Below are 25,968 nucleotides of genomic sequence, written 5' to 3' on the forward strand. Positions count from 1 at the left end.
CACAACAGGTGCAGCTGATTGTTTTGTACTCTTGCCCTTGTTCGACATAACTGTAGATTGCAGAAACATACAATATGGTGCTGAGCAAATTACAGTTCAAGTTTGCAACAGTATACACCAATTATATGAAACACAATTGGCACTGGGCAGTAGGCAACTGAATGCATGCACAGTGCACCAAATATATGAGTGTGTGAGCAGCAGAGAGATCCTGCCAGCATTTATAGAAAAACTGCAGGATATGACAGCCCAGGTTAATGGCACAGCTAAGGGGACCTAAGCAGTATGTCACTGTCTTCACAGCTGATTACCTCAGAGTGAAGTACATAAACCCCCAATACACCGGTATGGCAGGGTTTCAGAAAGAGAAAATGAAAGGGACAGATTGAGTATAAGTACAAACAACAGCGCTAGCAGTAAGTCGCATACAATGCATAAACCTCTATACTGTAATGTGTGCGCCACTTCAACTACACAGAATCTATGGGCAGGGACCCAACTTCTGGTAGGCTGTAGCACTACATAATCTGACTCCAGGGAGATGTATGTAGAGGGACCGGACCCACTGTTTCCCCAAGATGAGCTGTGGCTGTCACTATATAGAAAATGGCCGCTGGAACTCTTAAAGGGGGCGTGGCCCGCTGACAAATGCAGTTCAGGATGACCAGACCTCGTAGGAATGGCGCCCTGAGCTGAGGGGCCGCTGACCTCCCCATGCTGATTTTTGACCACCAGGACCCGGTTTTCCCGCACCTCTGTAGCCTGGTGGTCTAGTGGATCACGCAAACGGGGCCCAGTGTGCACACACAGCGCCTCCGGTCAGTCCCCAGAGACCGGAGGTAAGACTGCCACTCCATGGGTCACCACGAGTGATGACCAGCCTTACCTGTCCCCTGACATCCAGGCTGCAGTCTGGGACGTCCCGTGGGGCCAGCTATCACCATGACTTGCACGCAGGCGGCAATGGTGTCGCAGTACCCGGAGGGATGATGGAGCGGCAGCACAGATGTCCAAAGGACAGTCTGATGCTGCATGCTCAGTTGTAAAAAAGAAAGAATACATCATAAAATAAAGCTTTGGGCTGCATAAGGAAGCCCCCCTGTATAAAAAGGTGAATCGACTACAGCCGGACACCACACAAGGTTCGGGGACGGTGTATAGGGGAGAGGAGCATCCTGGTATGGTGTCTGGTCCTAACTACCACCTACACCCCAAGGTATCCCTGTGGATCCCTATGGACCCTGAAGAAGAAACCATACAGTTTCAGCTACTTTGCCTGTCTTTGGCAAATCCGACGGGGAGGACTACCAATACACTGTTGTTGAGAGCAATCACTGTGTATTGATGAAAGCAAAAAGCAACATTAATAATACTCTAATGGGAGCAATATTAATTTAAATTGGTGTGAAAATAAAAGTACTTCTGATGGGGGCAAAATTATTTTATGATATGGGCACAACTTATACAGCCATAAAATATTATGTTGCCCCTGTCATAAATACATATACATTCCTCTCAATAATATGTTGGGTGCAAGCATATTTAATATCAATTAATATTGCCTCTTTAGGAGTATTAATGTTATTTTTTCCTCCTCCATCAATAAATAATTATTCTCCACAGACTACAAACATGCGGCAGCTTTGCCATCTATTCACCGGCAGGCATTGTTGACCAGTTTCTATCTGCTCTCCAAACAGAATAGTAAATCCAGCAGTTTGGATGTGAAAGCCACCAGTGATGGATAGCAGGCTGATAATGCCACCAAATCTGCCTATTAGTAAATTTCCCCCAAAGTCTTTAGGAAAATTAATCAGCAGTCGCTTTAAAAAAAGAAAAAATAATTACCTTGAAACCCGATTATGGTGTTTAAAACATTGTTTATTTGTTCCAGACTTTCAAGATCACTCCTGGCTGTGGAAGTTTTTGATTCTTATTTCTTCTGTAGTCTACACAATAGCGGATTTATTTATTACCAGTAATTTATATAGCGCACACATATTCCGCAGCACTTTACAGAGAATATTCGGCCATTCGCATCAGTCCCTGCCCCAGTGGAGCTTACAATCTATATTCCCTACCACATGCACACACACATACAGACTAGGGTTAATTTTTGTTAGAAGCCAATTACCCTACCAGTATATTTTTTGGAGTGTGGGAGGAAACCGGAGTACCCGGAGGAAACCCACGCAAACACAGGGAGAATATACAAACTCCATACAGTTAGGGCTGAAGTAGGAACTGAACCCACGACCTCAGTGCTGTGAGGCCGTAATGCATACTTGCCTACTGTCCCGGGACTGTTGGAAGCCTCCCGAAAATCGGGTGCTTCTCCAGACAACCCGCAAGAGGCAGTAAGTCTTCCGCATTGTCCGCCGCCCCCCGCAATCCCATGTAAAAGTGGGCAGTTTGGGTGACAACGTCGCGATTTGCGCTAAATTGCATCATCGTAACCCCGCTCCCTGCTTTGTAATGTCGGTAATATCGGCATTATAAAGTGAACAGATATTACCGACATTATAAAGCGGGGGGCAGGGCAGCGAACGCACGGACACGCCCCCACTGCGCCCATTACAGCCGCCCTCACCCTCCTGCTGGACCGACCTGGCAGCCCCCTCCCCGAAGGGGCTACCAGAAAGTCGGCATGTATGGAGTAATGCTAACCATTACACAGTTTGTGCTGCCCACAGATAAATTACTATATTGGTCTACTAATTAAAAGGGAAAACATACAAATGTTAAATGAATTAATAGTGCAGTTTTAGCGGTAATACTGTATAATGGCATGACATTCACAGCATAAAGCAAATACGGAGGCTTACCACAACTGTAAGGGATTTTTTTTGTTCATTTCTACAGTAATTTTCTTTTACATAATTATGCTATTTTAGTTTCATAAAATCGCACTATGAACTGTTAAATGAGACAGTCCCTATAACGGTTCTCTACTGTTCACATCCTGCCGTCTGACTGCAGGATGCAGGCAGCCAAATATAAGGCGTGGCAGGAACACAAGTATTACTCACATACAGCAACTTAACAGCTCACTGCTGAAATCCCCCAGCTCATACGAAGAAAGAGCTTGTGAAACTAAACAGCAATCAAAAAGGCCACTAGGCAAAGCAGAGACTAGATTGTTCTGTCTTAATGAGTCATTCCCCTTCTATTTAAATTACATTATCATGCGACTGTGGCAATGATCCACAACTTCATCACTTGCGAAATTTCACACTGACTAAACATATTATGGCAATGCCCATTAAACTAGAACCACTAACAAATAAATTACAGCTGGCATACTTCACAGCTGAATAATATGCCTGATATTACTGTAATGTGAATACTTATAATAATATATGCAGCATACTATGGGGTATATTTATCAATATTATTTTTACTAAAATAATGTGAAAACGGGTGTATTCACACCTTTTTCACATTACTTTAGTATCACCTAAATGTATGAAAGGGCTTTTGGAGAAGAAGAACTCACAACATTCTCCTTCAAGCCCTTAAATTCACTTTTTTTTTTTTTTTTTTTAGAAAGCAGATCGCACTTCCCATACTTGTATGGGAAATGTGATCTACCCAAATTTACTAAAATTTTAAATTGTACAAAAATATCGGCGTGAGCCCTGTTATGATAATGCTATCTTCAGATAGCGTTATTATGGCTTCCCTCCCGTTTCCCCTACTCCAGCTGTGCTCTGACAGCCAGAACAGAGCTGGCACCTGTGATCAGCCATGTGTGTCTAAATAGACCACAGGCTGATCACTGAAGAAAAAAAGAAAATAAGGTAACTTACCTGCACATTGCTGTAGCCAGGGATTGGTGTCCTGCTCCTGTGACCCCAGGTTAGCTGATGCTATGAAACTCCCAGCCGGTATCTCAGTTTACAGCACGGATCAGCTGACTGGGGTCACAGAAGTAGCTGGACACCGATCCCTGGCTGCAGCCATGTGCAGGTAAGTGTTATTATCGCAGGGACAGGTTTCTCGCAAGCTCTGTCCATGCATGAGATATCTGATACATCCTTGTGATGTAATCAAATGTTGCATTGCGATTTTGGACGAATTTATCACATTGGAGAAGCAGACTGTGGGTGCAGCACCTTTAGGACATGCTAACAGGTAACATGGTGGCGATGTTTATAAGATTTCTCAATTATTTAGGGGAGTACACAGAGCCCTCTGAAGGTCCATGGATCCTAGTGATTGGCTTATTGTCCCGCACTGAACAGTGGTGTGCGTAATCATTCTGCTAACTGTCGTGGCACCAAATATTGTGTCCATTTTTTATGCACTAAACAAATACCAGATGGTGCGGCACTCAGAGCATTTCCAAAGCAACCAAATGCACAAGGATATAATATTCAAAGTTTCATTCTTTATGAATTTTGTCATAACGAATGAAACGTAGAAGATTATATCCTTGTGCATTTGGTTGCTTTGGAAATGCTCTGAGTGCCACACCATCTGGTATTGAATGTAAATATATATATATATACATATACACACACACATACACACACATACATATACATACATACACACACATACAGTATATCCAGGGGCGGATTGGGGTGGAAAACCAGCCTAGGAAATTTATGGAAACGGCGCGAATATGTTAAGGGGGCGGGGTCTGTTGAGGGGGCGGGATCCCTTTTCATAGGTCCTGATTCTGAGTTGGATGCAGTCGTGGCCTTCCTTGCGTCTTTTACTGCAATTGCGTCTATGCTAATGTAACTACAATGCCCTTCCATGGTGTACAGCCAAATATGCAAGGACTGAGACAGTCACTTTCAGTGTCTACAGACGCTGCAATCATGCTTTGTGCGTCTTTAGATGCCACCAGCGGTCGCACCATTGTAACTTTCACCAGCCCTATGCTAGGTGTAGATCATACATCTGTATGGCCTCCAATGTCAGTAATTCAGCGTCTCTATATGCAACACGACCACGTCACTCCAACAACTTGCCCATACTATGCTACATCTACGTTCTGATTAGCCAACCTCCTGCAACCGCCCAGGAACACAACACATTTCTAATACACTTCTTGGTGTGTCCGTCTGAAGCTGTACGAACACCATTGGGACGCATACGCAGTGTAACTGAGATGCATGCACAGACAAAAAACATTGTACAAGAAAGAAAATAAACACATTGGCCCCCACAGGAGAAACCACACACACACTGGCCCCAACAGAAAACAGTAAAATACATTAGTCCCCACTAAAAAAAAAAAAAAAAAAAAAAAAAACACATTGGCCCCCACGGAAAAAAAATATTTCCAAAATGAATTATCAATCAACATATTGCTTGAGAAAATCAAGACATACCAGCCAAAGTTCAAAGTACTTTTACATTATATGTATCACAGTGAAGGGGGCAACAAAATTATAATGCATTTAATATTCAAATAGTTGTCAAATAGCAAATATTTATACAGGACAACCATAAAACATGAAAAAAATCTAACATATCGAATATCATAAATATGAGATTAATTAGCCTTGTCCGTTGTTGTATCACATCAAATAGAGTAAATCTGGAATATAGGCTTTGTCTCCCATATCCAAATATTCCGAAATACGGAATAAATTTTGGCATGACTGAGAAAATGAAACCTTTAATTTTTGATGGTTCAAATGTACATAAAATTTTGTCTAAAGCACAATTTATTAAAAATAATGTATACAATTACCTACAGGCTGTGTGTATAGGGTGTATATGAAACTAACTGAATTTAATTTCTGTACACAAGCTTTGTTTGAGCCACAAAATTATTGAAAATATTGTATAAAATGACCTGCAGGCTGTGTGTATAATGTATATATAACACAAATGCATATTGAGGTCCTATTCCCTAGATATTTCATTATGATATGCAATTATTCCAAAATACGGAATATTCCGTTATCCAAAATACCCCTGGTCCCAAGCATTTTGGATATGGGAGACTCAACGTGCATTATATCTCATCACATTAGGTACACATATTCATATGTATTAAGGAGAAAAAATGTCCTGTGGATGAAGAAAAATTTACTCAAATGATACATCCAATATTACCATTTAAAGACATGAGGTATTAGACAAATAACAAATGTCAATTGCAAATATACAAATTGCTGTCAGTTAAATAAAAAGTGGCACAGGGGTCTGCCTATTCATCATCACTTAATTTTCAGAAAAGCAGGTGAAAATGTGCATTTTCTCCTGCAATTGTAAAAATTAAATTAAATTATAGGGCCAGTCATCGGGAAGGTAAAACAGGCGATATCACAGATATCTCCGACTTACCTCCCTTTTGCGGAATAGCCCGCTGTCCCCATACACTAGTATAGGGACAGAATTCATCAAGCTCCGAAAATATTATATTTTCGGAGCTTAACTGCGGGAGCATTCACAATCTTCAGATGGCGAATCCTCTGGCATCACAACCCGCTCCTTCCCTATGGGAAGGAGGTCCGGGTTGCGCATGCGCAGTCCCGTCACTGCTCCGACAGGAAGGGAAGCGGCTCACTGGAACAGCTGATTTCACAACAGCTGTCACAGCGCTGGAGCAAAGATGAATTGCTCCAGCAGCCGCGGCGAGTCAGAATGTTAATTATCGGGGTCCGTTCAGATACTGATAATTATTATCATGAATAGACTAAAAAATCAGCAAAAAACAGGTTTGTATATACAGACATTCCTCACTTAACGACCGAGTTCCGTTCCTACGATTAGGTCGTTAAACGAATTGGTCACTAAACGAGGAGCCATATGTACTTAATACAGGTAATAATTTTTATTTATTCTGAAGAAAAAGTTCTAAAGAAAACTCAAACTTGATACTGTAACTGATTTACTTTGCATAACTCTTACATACTGTACAATACAATTACAGTTATAAAAAAAAAAAAAAAAAAAGATATTCAGAACAACATTTTAGTAATTGTACTAGGGGGTTCAGGCTGGTCAGAGTGCTGGTTGTAAGTCCGAACGGTTGTTAAACGAGTAGGTTGTAAAGTGAGGAATGTCTGTATTATATAGTGTATGTCACGGAGTACTATGTCTAAGCGGCTGGGGAGTAGCGAGGGGAGTGTACGACCCTGGGTCAGACAGGGGGGTGGGGCGGTAGAGAGGGTAGTGTATGTCCCTGGGTACTATGTCTAAGAGGCTGGGAAGTAGGGTGGTGAGTGTACGTCTGCGCGGTAGGCAGGAGGGGGGTGGGTAGGTGGTAGAGTGGGTAGTTTATGTCCCTGGGCCGGGGGGTACAGTATATGTAGAGGCCGGGGGGTAGGGTGGGTTACAGGTATGTTCCGTAGGCGGGATGGAACCAATTAGCCTATCGGGCCCCCCCCCACCAGAGTCAGCAGTTGGAGCACAAGCTCCATACACTCTTGCGCTGGGGGCAGGATGGGAGTAGTAATAGCGGGAAGCAGAGGCAGTGTTCTCCCCAGGCTGTTTTCTGCGGGCTAATCGCCCGGCAGAAACAGCCTACCGTCCGGTACTTTTCCCCGCCAAAATTTCTGGTCACCCTCGCCGACCCCTGCTGTGGAACGCTGGCCTCTGAAGTGCCCGTGACATGAGGAGCCTGCCCTACACGCCTGCTGGATCTATTAGATCCAGTCAGAGTGAAGCAGAGCGAGCGCTGAGCATGTTATGGTAAGTTCTGGGCTGGGACCAGTCTGTGGGCACTGCATAAGGGGCCAGTCTGGTGGAACCGCATGAGGGGCACTATTTAAGCCTGGGGCATTGCATCAGGGCAAAGCAAAACTACAGGGGGCAATGTATAAAGGGTAAAACTACAGGGGGCAATGTATAAAAGGGGAAAACTACAGGGGGCAATGTATAAAAGAGGAAAACTACAGGGGGCAATGTATAAAAGGGGAAAACTACAGGGAGCACTAGCATAATGGGCACTTTGACTAAGAGCCAGTGGAGGAGCAGCCTGAGACCTGTCTGGCTGGATTGGTAAGGGAGATACCCCTTTTCCCGGCGCGCGCATAATTGCAAAGACCCCCACCCGGCTACTTCTTGATACCACCTGGCTGGAAAAAAATTCTGGGGAGAACACTGAGGGGGTAGAATAGGCATAGTAGTGGGAAGTAGGGGGGCAGAATCGTAGGAATAGTAATGAGAATTATAAGTCATAATGGGAGTCTAGTGGGAAGCAGGGGGCAGGGTGAGAGTAGTAGTGGGAAGCAGGGCGCAAGATGGCAGTAAGTAGTTAGGAGGGTGCAGAATGAGAGTAGTATTGGGAAGCAGAGCAGGATGGGAGTAGCAGTTAGAAGCAGTGGGAAGGATATAAGTAGTGGTGAGAAGCAGGAAGACTGGAGTGGAAGGAATTTACATCAAAAAAGTAATCTCCACAAAGCTCACATGTGGCGGCGGCCGTTCCTCCCTCCGTGTAGTACAGGCAGCCCTGTGCCACTGACAACCGGCTCCTGCTTCAAACTACAAAGCTGCAGTGCGCACAACTCTGCACACCTCAAGCAGCCTAACTAGCGTTCCCACTAAGCTGTGGTAGCGGGGCGCGACGCCCTGCCCTCCTTCTGGAGGGCAAAAAGCGCCCTGCCCTCACAGCCTGCGGGTGCTGTCTTCACCCGCGGGACGCAGTGTCCCGCGGATGAAGAAATGTGCGGTGACCCGGTCACCGCTGGAGAATAGATGCCGGGCGCATGCGCCCGGCATCTATTCTCACCGTCTGCAGCGCTTGGGGGCTGCCCGGCGTGTCCGTAAGTGCCGGGCACGCCCACAAGTATGACGAAAAGGGGACGCGTCTTATAGACACGCCCCCTTTTCATAGCCACGCCCCTTTTCTGGACGCACACACACAAAGTTGTCCTCTCTAGCTCCGGCGCCCTGCCTGCCGCCGGAGCTAGAGTGAACACTACCCATCCTATAGTGACAGGGGGTAGGCGGGCAGGAGGGAGGGGACACAGCAGCTGGGAGGCAGCTTCCCGGAAGTGCGGCAGCCGGCTCTTGCAGAGTGACTTATTAATCGGCACAGACCATCTGGCAGTGTCAGCCCGGCCGGCCCTTTTAGTGGGGAGCATGGACCGGCTCAGCGGGAACTTTCCTGGAGGACCAATCCATCCATGCATAATTTGCTTAGTCCCTTTGTCTGGAACGCTCTTTGAATTTGAATATCTCTTAAAGACTAATTGAGATATTAATGCGATTCTTTTGCAACGGATTTCAATCAGCAATAAATTACAGAATTTGGATATCCTGTGGAACCCTATGGACTTCGTAGAAATAGAGATAACAAGGGTAAGTTCTTACCATATCTCATATTTTCTACTTCAGGGTCCATAGGGTATCCACAGGATAACTTGGGGATGTCCCAAAGCAGTATCTAAGGTGGGGACGCTCCTGTGCTGAAAGGAGAATCCACCGCCCGAAGGAAGCATCCTGAGAGGCGAAGGTATCGAATGCATAATACCTCACAAAGGTATGGACAGAAAACCATGTGGCTGCCTTACAAAGCAGAACAGCAGAGGCATCACGGCAAGCTGCCCACGAACGACCCATAAACTGAGTAAAATGAGCCCTAACAGAGGACGGTACAGGAAGGCCCTCCTGAGTGTAATCCTCAGAAATCGCCATGCGAATCCATCCTGCCAAAGTTTGCTTAGTGGCAGGCCAACCCTTCTTACGGAAACCATAGAGAACAAAAAAAAAAAGTCCGACTTCCGAAAAGAATTGCTACGGTCAACATAAATCCCGAGAGCACGTACCACATCCAAGGAGGCCTCACCAGCTGAGAGGTCTGGAGAATTAAAGGCCGGCACTATAATTTCCTCATTAATATGGAAACTAGATACCACCTTAGGTAGGAAATCGATATGAAAAATCAGAAAGGGAGGGCGACATGAGAGAGCCACCAATTCTGACACCCTTCTGGGTGAAGCACTGGCCACAAGAAACACAGTCTTAGCTGTAAGCCATGTTAAATCCACTGACTCCAGTGGTTCAAATGGTGGTCCTCTGGAGAGCCCTCAGGACCACAGCCAAATCCCAAGGAGCCACTGGTGGAACAAAGGGAGGCTGAATACGAAGGACACCTTGCAGAAAGGTGCAGACATCAGGAAGAGTAGCAATCCTACGCTGAAACCACACTGACAGGACGGAAACTTGCACCTTCAGGGAAGCAAGGCGAAGACCGTGATCTAAGCCTGCCTGTAGGAAAACCAAAATCCTGGATTTCCTGAACACCTGAGGATCATAGCCTCCAGGGCGACACCATTCAAAGAAAGTATGCCACACTCTGTGATAAATTCTTGCAGCCGCAGGCTTCCGAGCTCTGAGCATGGTGTTAACTACAGAGCTGGCAAAACCCTGGACCTTATGAGGGCTGTCTCAACAGCCATGCCGTCAAAGACAGACAACTCCGGTCCAGGTAAAGGCAAGGACCCTGAGACTACAGGTCCGGACGTTGAGGCAACAGCATCAGAGTGTCTATTGAGAGACTCCGAAGATCTGAGTACCAGTGACGTCTGGGCCACGCTGGAGTTATCAACAGGAGCGTGCCTCCTTCATGCTTGAATTTTCTAATTGCTCGAGGAAGAAGAGAGAATGGAGGGAAGAGGTACGCAATCTGGAAGGTCCACCGTACCGACAGAGCGTCTACCAGAAGAGCCTCCGTGTCTCTTGTTCTTGACCCGTACACAGGCAGCTTGTTGTTGTGTCGGGAGGCCATGAGGTCCATCTCCGGAGGACCCCACTTGTTCACCAGTAGTTGAAATACCTCCTGGTGAAGAGGCCATTCCCCTGGATGCACGTCTTGACAGCTGAGAAAGTCTGCTTCCCAGTTGAGGACTCCCGGTATGAACACTGCCGAGATGGCAGGGAGATTGTCCTGCATTCTGGCTTGGGCGGAGGACACCTCTGTCAGTGCCGCCTGACTTAGTGTTCCTCCTTGGTGGTTTATGTAAGCCACCGTGGCGTCGTTGTCCGACTGTAACTGTACGGGTTTTCAGTGGAGAACATGTCTTGCTTGCTGAAGAGCTCCGATTACTGCCCAAAGTTCCAAGATGTTTATTGGAAGCGCAGATTCTGCTGGTGTCCACCTGCCCTGGAACAAGTGTGGACCCATCACTGCTCCCCAGCAATGAAATCCCCAGGCTCCTTTGCCAGAATAATGGAACGCAGGGTCTCCATCCTGAACCGAGGGACCTTGTTGAGGGATTTGAGGTTGAGGATGGGCAGGTAAGACCCATTGGGTTTCTGCACCAGAAAGTGATTGGAATAGTATCCCGTGCCCCTCTGGGGTAACGGAACAGGCACTATAACTCCAGCCTGGAGCATAGAGTGCAACACTTTCTGGAGTTCCAGGGCCTTGTCCTGATCGGACGGAAGGCCTGTTGTGAAAAACCGGCTGGGAGGTCTTCGCCGGAGAGGGCATACCCCCGAGAGACCACCTCTTGTACCCAAGTGTCCTTGGTAGTCTGGTACCAGCACTGGGCGAACTGAAGTAGGCAGCTTCCCACTCTGGGGTCCCCCAAGGGGAGGCTCTTCCCGTCAGGCTGAAGGCTTATCGTCCGACTTGGGAGTAGGACGTCTTGTACTCCAAGCCTGCTTCTTTAGCTTGGCAGATTTCCTGTTTCCTGACTGTCTTGGAAAGGACTGTATCTTGGACTTACCCTGGACCCTATAAGGCCGAAAGGACGAAGTACCAGACTCTAATGGGACTGTAGCTGATGGTAAACATGCAGATTTAGCTGCTGCCAGTGTGGCCACAATTTTGTCCAGATCAGGGCCAAACAGGACCTGTCCATTAAAGGGCAAGCATTCCAATTCCTTCTTGGAATCTGCATCCGCTTTCCAAGAGCGCAACCACAGGGAGCGGCGAGCCGCTACTGTTGCCGAGGAGATTCTGGAAGTGAGGAGACATATCCAAGGCTGCCTCGTTATTGTACTGTGAAATTGCCAGCTATTTCCACTTGCTCAGCTGAGAAGTCAGTATCCAGAGACGCCTTCAAGTTATCTGCCCAGCGCTCCATGGCTCTGGTCACCCAGCATACGGCCATAGCCGGTCTGGAAGCCCCTCCAGCAAGGGAATAAAAGGATTTAAACATATTTCCACCTTGCAATCCGTAACATCTTTTAAGGAGGACATGGAGGACACGGGCAATGTAGCACTCCTCAGTAGGCGTGTGACATGAGAATCCACCTGTGGAGGGGTTTCCCATTTGGAAAAAAAATTATTATCCACAAATGGGTATGCAAAAGCCAAGCGTTTTTGAGGCTGGAACCGTTTACCCGGATTTTTCCACGCCTCCTCTAAATGATCCACTAACTGACCAGATAAGAGGAAATACAGTGGCATCTCCCTTAACATCCTTAAAGAAGGCGTATTTAGATTTGGCCACGTGGGGATCCTCATTCTCAATATCCAAGGCCGCACGGACTGCCCATATAATACCAGGTATATAGACTTTAGACTTAGACTCCACCTCCTTTGCACGAAGGGGCTCTTTGTCTGAAAAGTCAATAATTTTACCGTTATCAGATGTCATGTCATCATCATCATCATACTGAGACACACTGAAGGCCGCTTAGAAGGCTGCAATGGTGACTCACCCTGTAAAACGTTCGTCAGGTGCTGTACCATAGTGGACAATGAATTCACCCACACAGGCTCCTACAAGACCTGAGGGGTGAAACCGGGAGACCCTGAGGTATCATCAACTGCCTGGGGAACCCCTGCATGGGTGATGAGACTACAATCTGCTGCGATAACCCCATCTGGGGAATCGCAGGGGGTGTCGCCAACTGGCCCACAAGGGTTGTAAGTGCCTTGGCAAAACAAGCCCAGGGCGGTTCCTGTACAGGCACAGTGACAGAAATCAGGCGTGATATGAGATAACATGCCCTACATAAACACTCAGTGTTCACATTTCCTTCCGCTAACAGTACATTTTAGCTGAAGAGGATGTTCCCATTCACTCCCAGACATGATGCGTGTAAACGGAGCATATGTGACTCCCCACACAGAAAAACTATTTGTTTACTGTGAGGCAATGAACACCCTGCAACACCGCACCGCAAGGGCTCTAGCAGTGGAAGAATAGGGATCGTAAAATGGCTGACAGTAAGAAGTGAAAGTACAGTCAGTCAGACAGCGCTAGTATATAGTCTCATACAATGCAGAAATAAATAACCTGCACTACAAGCACTGTGATCAACTACACAGACCAGAGCCTGGTAGGAAACAGCGCTGCACACTCTTACCTTATCGGAGGTATGCGGGGGGAACCGGACCACAATGCCACCTGTATCAAACTACAGCAGCATTTGCACACTTCCTAGAAAATGGCCGCCGAGGAGCTGAGAGGAGGCGGGCCCGGGGAAGGAGTACTGACAGTCTCCCAGACCGCAGTGGAAAGGCACAGTGCAGAGGGAGAGGCGCGCTCCCCTGACATGCCATTAACCCCTGGGACGCTGGAGCATATCCACACTGCTGCAGCCCGCTGTCCCTGGTGGTCTAGTGGAAAGCGCAGGATCAGTACCTGGCTCCACGCGCAGCCTGTCCCCAGGGAGCCCCCTGCCTGATGACCAAATGACTGAAACGGCGGGTACCCTCCGCGGGACTCCGCGGCTTACCTGACCCCCTTGAATCCGGCCACAGTCAGGGAAATTCAAGGGTCACCGCTAGCTGTGACCAGAGACTCCCACCAGCATCCCCGGATCAGTACCGGCGTTCTGGTCCGGCGGGGTGAAGGAGCGACAGAAGGACAGACATCTGAGCTGACTGGGCTATGCTGTACAGCTCATCTTGTGCAGCAAAGCTGCCTTGGAAATAAACTTCAGGGGCTGTTAACAGCCCCCCTCCGAAAATGGTGATCCGATTCAGAGCCGGGCACCTACAAAACTGAGATGCCTGGGCTCGGGGGCGGGGTATAGGAGAGGGACCCCAGTGCATCCTGGGAGGCTGAAAACGTTAACTCTGAGGTGCCTGATGTCTGCCGCAATCGCCTATACCCCAAGGTATCCTGTGGATACCCTATGGACCCTGAAGTAGAAATTTTGATTAAAAAAATATTTGAAAATCCATAATAAGTGCTTTGGTATAGCTAAACTTAAAATGTCAAGAAAACTACCAGAACACAGAGCCGGTACAGTGATCGGGGGAAGAGGGATAGGCGTGACAGCCGCAGACTGCTGTTCTCACGCTCTACTGGTGGTCTGTGCTCTCACATGGACTGGGCGCCCTAACCATGTGTGGACACGGTTTACATTCTGCCCAGTTCATCTCCTGAATGGCTGAGTGATGTAGCCATCACATAATACGGGAGGGTGCGCAGGCAGCACAACATGTGAAGCTGCTGCCATAGGGGGCACTCTTCTCTCACATACTTTCTCCAACACTTCGATCCAGGCTCGCAACTCCCAGCCAATCAGCACCGGGTTTGCGCCTCGAAAGCAACGCCTCTTTTCTCTGCTTTCCACAAGAGCTGCCGGCAGCCGTTGGTTGGCAGGAGGCTGGGAGACGGTGAGGCGGAGTAAGAGTGCATCATAATTTGCATCTATAGGGGCTCAGCTTGCAATACCCCCTGGAAACGGTCCATTTTGTTTCACAGTCCATGGCCAAATATATCATCGCACTTACAAATTGTCTAAATATTACAATAGTAAAAACCCCAAAACCCATAAAGGGCGTGGCTTAGCTGGTTATGTTTTGCACACATCTTTTATTACCCGATTCCGTCGTATTATCATAGGATCAAGCCATTATCTAGCGAAGCAATTTCCGTATGTACTGTATGTTCTGGGTTTAAATTGGCGAAATATTCGCTACAGGCATACTAGTATATACAATAAAAGGCAAATATTATTATCTCATTCATCACTGATACTGTAAGACATTTTCAGCAATATTAGTATTTTCTTAATTATCTCCTTACATTTTACTTTCCACCATCTATCTGCGGTCTACTTAGTCCAAATTTATACAGCAGGATTATTGTTATATCTCAAGAAGGTGCAAAGACCAGCAAAGTCATAGGGAATGTCAAGTTATAGAAGCGAAAACAAATAGAAAAAAAAAACACCCTATTACAAATTAACAAAGCATTAACAAAAAGTCTGGGTAAACTATTTATGTTTCTTTGGGGTCTCATAAAATCAAACTCTACTTTTCCATATTGGAGAGGACAAACAAAAAAAGGCTGGGCAAGGAAAACAATGCTGTATATGATTTGCTGAAAAGTTCACTACTGTAGCCTGCCAGTGAGTCACAGAACCAAGGGAAGAGGAACATGGGGGTTTCACAAGCTCCTTCTCTTCTCTCTGCACTTCCTACTTTGCCAGATGCACATAGGTAGCACGCCTTTATTAACAAGGGGGCTGGGATAGCTTTAGTTACGGGAAGCCGGCGAGCGCAATGCCGACCACCGGCTTCCCGACTGCTTAATCCCTGGCAAGGTACAAATGACAGGCGTTGAAATCTCGACGCCTGTCATTAGGCCTACGCCGGGAGCCCAACACCTGGCTTACTGATCGAAGGTAAGACAAGCGCCGGGAGCGGACAGCCACGGGGGGCGACTTAGGGTTAGGCACCCCCCCGGAGGTTAGGGTTAGGCACCCCCCCCCGGGAGACTTAGGGTTAGGCTGCAGGGAAGGGGGGGTTAGGCACCCCTAAAGGAAGGTTGGGGGGGGGGGGGATTAGGTTAGTTACACTTACCCTAAGGACGATCGGATTTCCTTCTCTGTCGGGCTGCCGCTGTCGGGATTGGCACTGCCGGCCACATACAGATTCCTTAGTTACACACTCCACACTATACTGGAACAATTATGGAAACCAACTTAACAGATTCTGAACTGCATCAACAAAAGCAGAAAGACACAGGGATCTGACTGTAAGCCTAGGACTACCAGGTTTGCCAAGTTTGTCCATTATCTGTTGCAAAATGAGTTATTCTGTCAATTGCTACTAGACTGTGTAAATATGAAGCCCTCCCTCTGCTAGTGACGCCACTTTTGACTGAGAAGTAGAAGGTCAACAGCCTGAGAGACCATAGGGCAACACTGCCATCATATTAAACTAATGACCAACAGTGGTACAGATAAGCTTCCAGACTGCCTTACAGAGAGAGAATAGGCACACACAGAATGGATATTCCACTTAAGGAAAACCCATCCTTAAGTGAATATGCCCTCAAGGTATAGGTTATTATTGGGGGGGGTAGATACCCCACATTACTTGCAGCAATCAGTACCATGCCTTGAATATTGCCAATTTTAGTTAAGAGTGTTACACTCCATCCATAGCTATTCTGTGAAAGAGTAAAGCTGCACACACACGATTTTGTTACCAACGATTTTATGAACGATGTCAGATTTTTTAAAGTGTAATGAACGATTTTTTTTTAACTGCAAACGATTTTTGCATATTCTCTTACTGAAAATCGTTGAGTTGGTCAGTCTGACTGAACTACAAACGTGAACGTGCATGAACGATAATCATTCATCGTTTTAACTCAGAAAGTGAACGATTTTTTCAACGATTGAACAATAAACGATAGTCAGCGATAATCATTCAAAAAATCGTTGTGTGTGTAGGCACCTTAACTATTAGCCATCAACAAGATGGATGAAATGTTCTGCATATTAAGCTTCTTCCATGGCAATATTGAAGACACACACAATTAAAATATACATTGAGGAGATGAGCACTTGAGCATGCATGAACGCTACAAGCTATGCCATTGAAAGCTATGAAAAATGTTGGAGTTTTATGAAGAGAATAAGATATAGGGACCTATGTATTAATAATCGTGGTAGTGCCGCGATTATTAACAGTCCATGACGCAACAGACTTATTTCCAAAAATGCACCTACTATGTATGAACTGAAACGCGCAGGGCCAACCGACAACCGCTGTCCCTGCGAGTTACATCACCAGCCTATCGGAGGAGTCTTTCACATTTGTGAACATAAGTGGTTTAAACCATCTGAAAATGGGCGTAAACCAACAGCGATAGGGGTAGTCCTCATTGATGATAATCTGGACAGCGGTCTGCAGCGCTAATTAGCCTTTTGCCAGAGATATTTGTGAAATCTCCTGCATTATGCTGTTAGTCCATAGTGTAAGTACATGTAGTGTAAGAAACTGCAGTTTCTGTATTATTTTATGACAAATGGGCTTGATAAACAGACCCCATAAAATCTTACCTGTGCTCCAGAGATACCCATATTCAGGCGATGCCTGAATATGCTGATGCCTGTAACAGTGCGCCATAAAATATTGTCTCTCCTGATCAGACAGACATACTGAAACTCCCCCACAGCTCTGAAATTCCTATGTAAATTTTAAAAATGTCAAATATGCATTTAACGCATGAATAAACAAAGTGTAGAGTGTGTGATAAAATGTGTAACTATAATATATATATATATATATATTTTATTTTTTATTTTTTATTACTTATGGTTTAAGTGTTAAGTGAACAGCACATAGGTCTGTATTACATGGTGAACATGTATAATTTTGGCCAGGCAGGGACAAGTACAAAAAAAAAAAAAAATCTCTCAACATAATTTAAAAGAATTTATAGGACTGTATTAGTAAATGGAAAAAAAAAAAAAACAACACTAGATTACATTTTAAATTGTAGGTCACAATAATGGACCATACACATGGTCAGATCAGACAAGGGCCCTCATTCAGAGCCGTTCGCTATTTGCGGTCGTTCGTTTAAAAACAAGGGGTGGCTATTCAAATGATCCGTACGCACATTGTAGTCTGTTCACACCTCTAAGTCTGAACGAGCGAGCAAAACATACGCTCGTTTATTTGTTAAAAACGCCCCCTGGCCGCTCGCATCCTACGTCATGTCCGCTATTTATTAGATTAATCGAGTACATCGACCAGCGTATGAACTGCTCGCTATTCTTGTGGTTGGTGTTTGCTACCACAAATTTGCGAGCAGTTCTGGCTCTAAAATAACCCAGTGACGTGGTCAATGACGCTGCTGTTTTAAATATACACACCCATAAAACGCCCGTTTTGACCTTTAAGCACGCCTGCGTTCGGATCTCCACTCCCCATTTTCAAGCACCATCCCCTGTTACCACCCACATACGCCTCATTCTGTCACTCAAAATAGCAGCCACTCGCTATATAGCGTACAAACGATTTTCGGCCGCACTGACTGGTTCGCGCATGCGTACTAAAAAGCGTACGCATGCGCAGATGTGCAAACATCGCTCGGAACGAGCGTACTGCCGCTAACGAGCGGCTCTGAATGAGGGCCAAGGATCAGATATCGTTGTCTGATCGACCAGCATGTGCTGGATGATAGTTATCGAACATCCAGCACATGCTCCATTCCCCCAACTACTATAACGACTCTTGATCAACGATCGGGGGTCCCTATAGTAACCAGGCTAACCTGGTCGATATCGACCAGGTTGGCCTACATGCACAGGCGATAGTCGATATCGACCATCCGTGCCCACACATCGTTTGATCGTTTGGGGGGGGGGGGAGCAAAAAAAAAGGTTGATTTCAATGATCAAAACGATAAACAATATCGTTATCGTTTCAATCGCGAAAGAAATCTGACCGTGTGTATGCACCAGTCATTAACCTTTAGAGGAAGCATTATACTTTCAGAGCTTAAGCTTTAGATTTGCATAACCTAAAGGCCCCTACACACTAGACAATTTTGGCCGATTCTGACGCATGGGAACGATCGTTATTATTGTCCAGTGTGTATGCAGACTTAGGGAAGAGAAACAAAATCAGAACTATATTTAAGAAATAAAAAAAGGATTTGATACAAAAGGTTTAGTGGAAAAATAATCTACTTCAAAACATTCTTAGCAAACTTTACTTTATCTTCAAAATGGTAAATCAAAGCATGTAGTTTCCACATAAAAATAAATTCTCATCCACTGATTACTTTGCTTTACTTTCACAAATGTCTAAGCAAGTTTCTTACACTGGGTTTAACTCTCATCTCAATGTCTTTCCAAAGTAATTCAACATGTTGTACAGTCAAGTACAAACTTGACAAGCTTAGAGCTTAACAAAGGAGTAGCCAAAAATATTTCATTCAATATGAAGCCAGATTTGGCCTTTGCTCTAAAATGCAATCCCCCACTGCTAGACTTAACCAGGAGGAGGCTCTTAGCTCAGCTCTCTGTAGTCAGATTTTAATGACTTTAGTAAAGATACATAACTACTTTACAAAACACCATACAGATAGAATGGATAGCAAAATAGATGAGACACAAAATATAGACGTATTCCCTAGCAAAAAACATGTTCTATTGCATTATATTAGATACACACACACACACACACACACACACACACCCAAAAGCGGCAACAAGTTACTTAAGGAACAACTGCCCAAGAGAACACACTGGGTCAATTAAATTTGACACTAGTTGCCATTGAAACAGCCCTGCAATTCACACTCCGCACAGCTCAATCTCACCCTGGATTTGGGAATTTTTTTTTTACGCAGCTCAGCACTTACTTAGGGGTTTATTCAACAACAGTGACGATGTTGCCCAGAATATTATCGGGCAACATAGTCACGAGGATTTATCAATTATGATAAAATAAGTAAAGCTATGCAGCAATATATTCAGCAGAGACAGCGGTTGCGGTAACACACTGTCCCTGCGATGTCACAAAATGGATTGTTTTCGGGATTCCGAAACAATCCCTTCTGTTTGTTCCCTGCGCATGCTCAGTCATGCTCTCGGGAACAGTCTCTGTCCTGGCTTCCCGGTGACCGCGGAGGGGTAAGTACAGCTCCTGCCTCCCGAAACTGATTGATATGTGTATACAGGCTTTATACTAGCCGGTATACATGTATATTTATGTGCTTTTATATTTAACATTTATATATAAATGTTAAATATAATCGCACATAAATATACATGTATACAGGCTAGTATAAAGCCTGTATACACATATCAATCAGTTTTGGGGGGTTTAAAAGCCTCTAACGTGACTTACCTGTCATCGATCACCAGGAAGCAGGGACGGAGACTGGGCGGGCTTACATAATGCTGCAGGGACTTATGGGAAAATTTCCCTCCGTCCCTGCAGTTTTCGGGAAATGTAAGTATTTTCTTCATGTAACGCCATTCTGAAATGCCGTTATATAAAGGAAATATTTGAGTGATTTAACACTTTTTGCTTTGCTGAATAGCAAAAAGTGTTAAAGCACTGTAGAGATCAATGGCTGATCCCTACAGTGCGGTACTCAGCGACATGGGAATCAGTGGAGAAGATAATTGCGTTATCTTCTCCATTATCCCATTGCTGAATAGGGGAGCTACATAGAAAACACGGAAATCATAGTTTCCGTATTTTTTTATGTAAAAATAAAAATGAATGCTGAATATACCACTTAGTGTTCATTCTCAGCTGCATCAGCACACTCAGCTGATGCAACAAGCTGCTCAAATACAGACCACAGTGTGCTAAAAGCACCAGAATAGAGAGCGCCACCCCAAGCAGGAAAGAGGAACTGCATGGGTTGTGACAGATGAAGGGTGCTAGAACAAAGGAAGTTGAAGTATGAAATGGAGGAAGTGACATAATTACACACAATCAGTTTCTAAGAGTTTATCTTAAAATACTTCCTATTTAGGGGTCAGACAATGCAAGCAGTGTTTATATAAATATATGCCTGAATGCAGTTTGGTGGATAAACCATAAAAAAAAAAAAAAAAATATATATATATATATATATATATATATATATATATATATATACACATATATATATACACACACTATACATATATATACACACACACACACACACACACGAGACGGGTTAGATAAAGATGGATACACACATCCTTTATAGTGGAAATGGACAAGTTAATTTTAAAAGGGGCCCATTTATATAATTTAATATTTGTGGTGTATTCCCCGAAAATACCCGTATTCAGGAGAAACCCGCAAAAATTAACTATCCCCCAGAGGTATTATGGGATCCGCTGCTGTCCCTCCATTTCCGCAAGCACCACAACCCCCATAGGTTTCTATGGGGATGCAATGCTGTCAGATTTGCTTGTTATGATCACATCCTGCAATGTGAGCAAGGGCGCCAATATCTCACCCAGATCGCATTGCAAATGCAATCATTATTATATGGGCCCCCTAGTAATACACTTGAAGGGGATCAATAAGCAACTGATTCATATACAGTGTACAATTTTAAGTTGGCCATACACTGCAGCCAACAGGGACAGCGGAGGAGACTAATGTCAAATAGGCAGAGTGCCTCAATACACTACACGGTTTCCCAACAGGTCATGTTTTGAAGATTTCTGTCTTTGGAAGCAGTTGGGATTATTACTAATGCTGGGCATACATTCTACAATTATCTGTCAGATATCTGTCTGGAATGAAAATCTGGTAATGTATGGGAGCAAATGACAGTCGATCATATGGTCTTAAACACTGGAAAAAGTCAAATTGGTTAAATTAATTTGATTTAAAAAGTTTGTCTGGATGAAAACGTTTGTCTGTTTTTCAGCGTTTGTGAGCAAATGGTCAATTGTCATTTACTCCCGTACATTATTATTACCAGTTATTTATATAGCGCACACATATTCCGCAGCGCTTTTACAGAGAATTCACATCAGTCCCTGCCCCAGTGGAGCTTTACACTCTATGTACATTACCAGATTTTCATTCCAACCAGCCAGATTGGATAGATAATTGTATAGTGTATGCCCAGCATAACACAGCAAAATAGATTAACTCACCTTTGAATTAATATAGAAATCCACAAAACATGACCTGTTGGTGGAGGACCGTTTCACGATGTGTAGAGGCGACCTCCATTCACAGCCTGAAGTTGGCTGAACAACGGTTGGGTGGACCCGATCGGTTCGTCTTTCAAATTAAACAATCCAGACCATTTTTCAGCATGTAAATAGCCATCATTCAGGACCATACACTCATTTAGTTGCCCATACAGCCAAATAGCCGACCATACAGTTGATTGGTCTGCTAGTTTGCACAATAACGATGTAGTTTATGATCAGCTTTAGGTACTGTACTGCTTATAGTGAGTGCCAAAGAAAAACCATGATTATGAAAATTCTCATTATTTGATTTAGTTTTAAGGAAGAAATACTGCAATTTCATACACTAATGCAATGAGTTTAGTTTATGTAATGATTGGACACACTTACACAAAACATGAAAATATACAACCTATGGCTCAGATGTCCTGGCTCTTTTTCCACTTTGTACAATTTTTATCTTCAAATGTTAATTTTGCTAAAAGGAATAAATCCTGTGCTTGTGGGTTATATTAACTACTGGACTGAGAACACGTTAAATTTGTGTTTCAGTTTTCTTTCATAAAAGAGTAGCAAACCATAATAATGGCATTGTCAGTTATAGGACAAGTTGATAGTGGGATGCAGACAGCCTGTTCCAAGGAATAAGAAATGTATTTAAGCAAATACCAAAAAATTAAGCATCTTTAACCATGTGTTGAAAAGTTTTATATGTACAATAACAAAAAAAAATTCAAAAACAAATACAAAAAGGTAAACAATTAAAAACAAGTTGCATAATTTGTGGATGGACAACCTTGCGTGTTCTAGTTATAAATGCACAGGTGTTTAATATATTTATAGCAACATTTAACAGCAATTAACAAATCTTGTGGTATGTCATTGGGGGGCGGTGCAAGCAAATATGAGGGATGTTAATGCTTTCCAAGTGCAATGTTTACATTGGGACAATTAATTCAGGACTGGCCAGTCTGTAGCTCTCCTTTTTGCATTTTCACAACAGCTGGAGACACACAGGTTTGGCCATGCCTCATCTAATTCAACTGGTGCCAGCATTCTAGGCAACATGTACTTTATTGACTCTATCCCTTGAAGTGTCCTTATTTAAACTGATTTAGTGTATAGCAGGTGCATCAGAACGTTTTTCTGTTGGGGAAGGGGGGGCAGGATATAATAAAATTTCGGCGCTGCCCACCCTTTCCCAACTTACCTGTTGCTAAAGAAGGGTTTATTGGGACCCAAAACACATTGCACGGACTGCTTGCTGCCTACACCTGGGGGACTCGGATCTACAGCATGTAGGGCTGACACGTTCTGCGGTGGTGCCGAGCTACCTAGCCCAGTAATCTTTTGCTCTGCTGGCATTAGCCCACCGCAGCACCCACTTATGGTGGGAGGCTGAGGGATCACCCCTTAATTTGTCCATTGTATTTATTTATTTGAAAGTATTTTTTATCTTTGGATATAATAAATATGCCACATTTTTAGCACATGTTCCCGGTTATTTGGCTAATTATTATTGGAATATACATTTGTCTTTTTAGCGCCAATCCCCTTCACTATTTGTACTTTTAGACCATTGATTTGGAAATTGGTGTTTCTTGCCTCATTAGTGTAGTGGGGGCTGCTTTAAGTATAATTTATTGAGCATTTATATGGCATCTTTTCCCTATTACATATTACCTGTTGCTGGGTGGAGGCACATACAGTACCACGAACGTAAAGTGAGCAGTAAAGTAGGGATATGTATGGAACGCAGAACTGAGAGCTGGAACAGGAGCTTCCACACCACGTTCCATTTCTGGGCAGTTCCGTTGTCTGGAAGTGACCTGTGACTGTCTGCAGGAGCTGGGCGGGTGAGAGCTGATCTTATTGCTGTGATTGTAGATGCCAGTCCTACCAGATTTCCTGGGCATACAAGAAGAGGATGGCGGGACCACCAGGGAGGAGTAGGCGGCACTACAGTGGAGCAGGAGTGTGCATTATAGCAATAGGCTGCACTGCCCCTGCACGGAGAAGGAGTGGGTGTAAAATGTGGCCTTTTAACTTAAAAGACCGCACATTACACCTCCACCTCCTCCGTGCAGTGCAGGGGCTGTGCAACCTATTGCTATAATGCACGCCCCTTGACCGTCCACGCCTCCACTGGCGCCTCTGAAATGTGAGGGGGGGGTGAACTGTCTCCTTACTCCCTCCCCTTCTGAAATGTATTAAACTTCAGAATGGTGTGCTGAAATTCAGGCCTCTGTAACTCATTGCCAAGGTAGCATTGATCAAGTTCACAAGTCGCCCTACTACAAAACTTTCTCTGAACTATTTGAAAGATTACATTTGTATAGCAATAACCGGATTACTCACTGAATACAATTACATAGAAACAGAAGATGTTCTTACAGAATGTACTCCCACCAATATTCATGAAGGTTTATTGAGCAGACTCAAATGCCGTCTTTGTCACTAGAACAAGGAAATCTAAAGATCTGTACATGTAACTAAACGCTGTCCTGTAAAAAAAAATATGCTGAATATTTTAAGACTTCAAGAATCTGCTCAGAAGTAAAACAAATGAGATCTGTGACCTTCCCATGGTCTGACAGTCATGCAGTGTAATGAACGGAGGGAGGATATGATAAATGACCACTGATGGATAGTGAATAGTTAACATTGGCCACTTCCTGTTGGTTAAAGACTACTAAGGGAGACACCCTGACTTACACACCCTAGGGAGATCGCTGCCAAGGTCTTCCACAATGAAGGGGGGGAATACTGAAGAGCAGGGACCCCCACCACACCCTATAAAGCAAAGCCACAACTCTGACCTTAAAACACTTCATAAAGCCTCCATGTACCTTATCTGCAAGAATCTGTGCTATATTTCACAATGGTATTGACAGATACCTCTTGTCATGTTTGGGATCTACATATAACATCCATAAAGTGCTCACTTATAAAATGTCTGACATTTCTCCACACTAAAGGTATATGGCATGGGCATTACTCCATCTACAGTTACACTAAGATAATATATTCAAGTAACATAATAGTTAATACTCTGGTTTGGTAATACAGGAGGTGAATATATCTTACTAAGTTACTAGAATACTGATAATAGTAGGACTTTCCTGGTGACAGTGCCTGCAAAGAGTTACCTTAGGGAGAAAACACAACTACTAAACGCTCCTAGTGAGCAGCCACATGAGTGACATCACATTTATCACACTATAACATACAGCCAGTATGTAGCAGGCTCAGTGATGTAAGGAGCAGCCAGTATGTAGCAGGCTCAGTGATGTAAGGAGCAGCCAGTATGTAGCAGGCTCAGTGATGTAAGGAGCAGCCAGTATGTAGCAGGCTCAGTGATGTAAGGAGCAGCCAGTATGTAGCAGGCTCAGTGATGTAAGGAGCAGCTCTCCCATTCACTACCCACACATTCCCGAAAATGGCGCAAAATCGCATTAGACGGAGCAGTGCAGGAGTAGTGATGCCAGCAGCACATCATCATTGTTATACATGTGTTCTGATGTCCTGCTTATACCACATTACATATGATGACACTATAGAGCTGCTGGGCTGCAGTTACAAACACGGAGACAGTGACACGAGCAAAGTTTGGCAGACAGATGGGTGCGCTGAGGAGGAGGAGGAAGGGACTCACTGTTTTTGGCATCGTGGCTGCTGGTTGCGAGTTCTGTGTAACTTGTCTGATGTAGATCTCAGCTCCTCTCCATACAGGGCCGGGGTATGATGTATACAGGCTCCTCAGCGCCGGCCTGTCTGTACTACGTCTGTGTGCAGCAATGTGAGATTCTTCTCTCTCCGGCTAACGGAACACTAACGAGTCCCTGCTACTAACCACACCCAGGGAAATGAAGACATGGCCCAGAGACCGGGCTCCCTGGCTCCTCCTGCCGGACTCAGGCCCTCCCTCCCCTCTCCCACCACAGCAGCAGCTACTCATCGCGGGGAGAGCCTGGAGTCATCTGGGTGGGGACTCAGTGACACAATGAGAAAGTTAGAAGAAGAAGCTGCTGCTCAGTCAGTGAGTAATGTACTAAACGGGCCTCGCTCACTGCTGCCGGCATCTGCAGAAAGGAGAATTCTGGTTCGGGTTCTTGTTAGGACCCAGCCCTGTTGGAGTTGTGTAGTTAGAGTAAGGATAGGATGGCCAGTATATGTGTG

General features: G+C 44.7%; 1 protein-coding gene across 1 annotated transcript in view; it reads right to left on the reverse strand.

Moving 5' to 3' along the window:
* MSN (moesin) overlaps nucleotides 1-25,690 on the reverse strand; it is a 176,694-nt gene extending 151,004 nt beyond the window's left edge. The window contains exon 1 of the mRNA XM_088444252.1: nucleotides 25,445-25,690. Coding sequence (XP_088300378.1) covers nucleotides 25,445-25,456 — 12 coding nt within the window. The 5' untranslated portion in view covers nucleotides 25,457-25,690. The remainder of the gene's footprint in view (nucleotides 1-25,444) is intronic.
* Nucleotides 25,691-25,968: the final 278 nt, after the last annotated feature.

The sequence above is a fragment of the Taudactylus pleione genome, unplaced genomic scaffold, assembly GCF_031769625.1.
Source record: "Taudactylus pleione unplaced genomic scaffold, aTauple2 ptg000352l, whole genome shotgun sequence".
Lineage (NCBI taxonomy): Eukaryota > Metazoa > Chordata > Amphibia > Anura > Myobatrachidae > Taudactylus > Taudactylus pleione.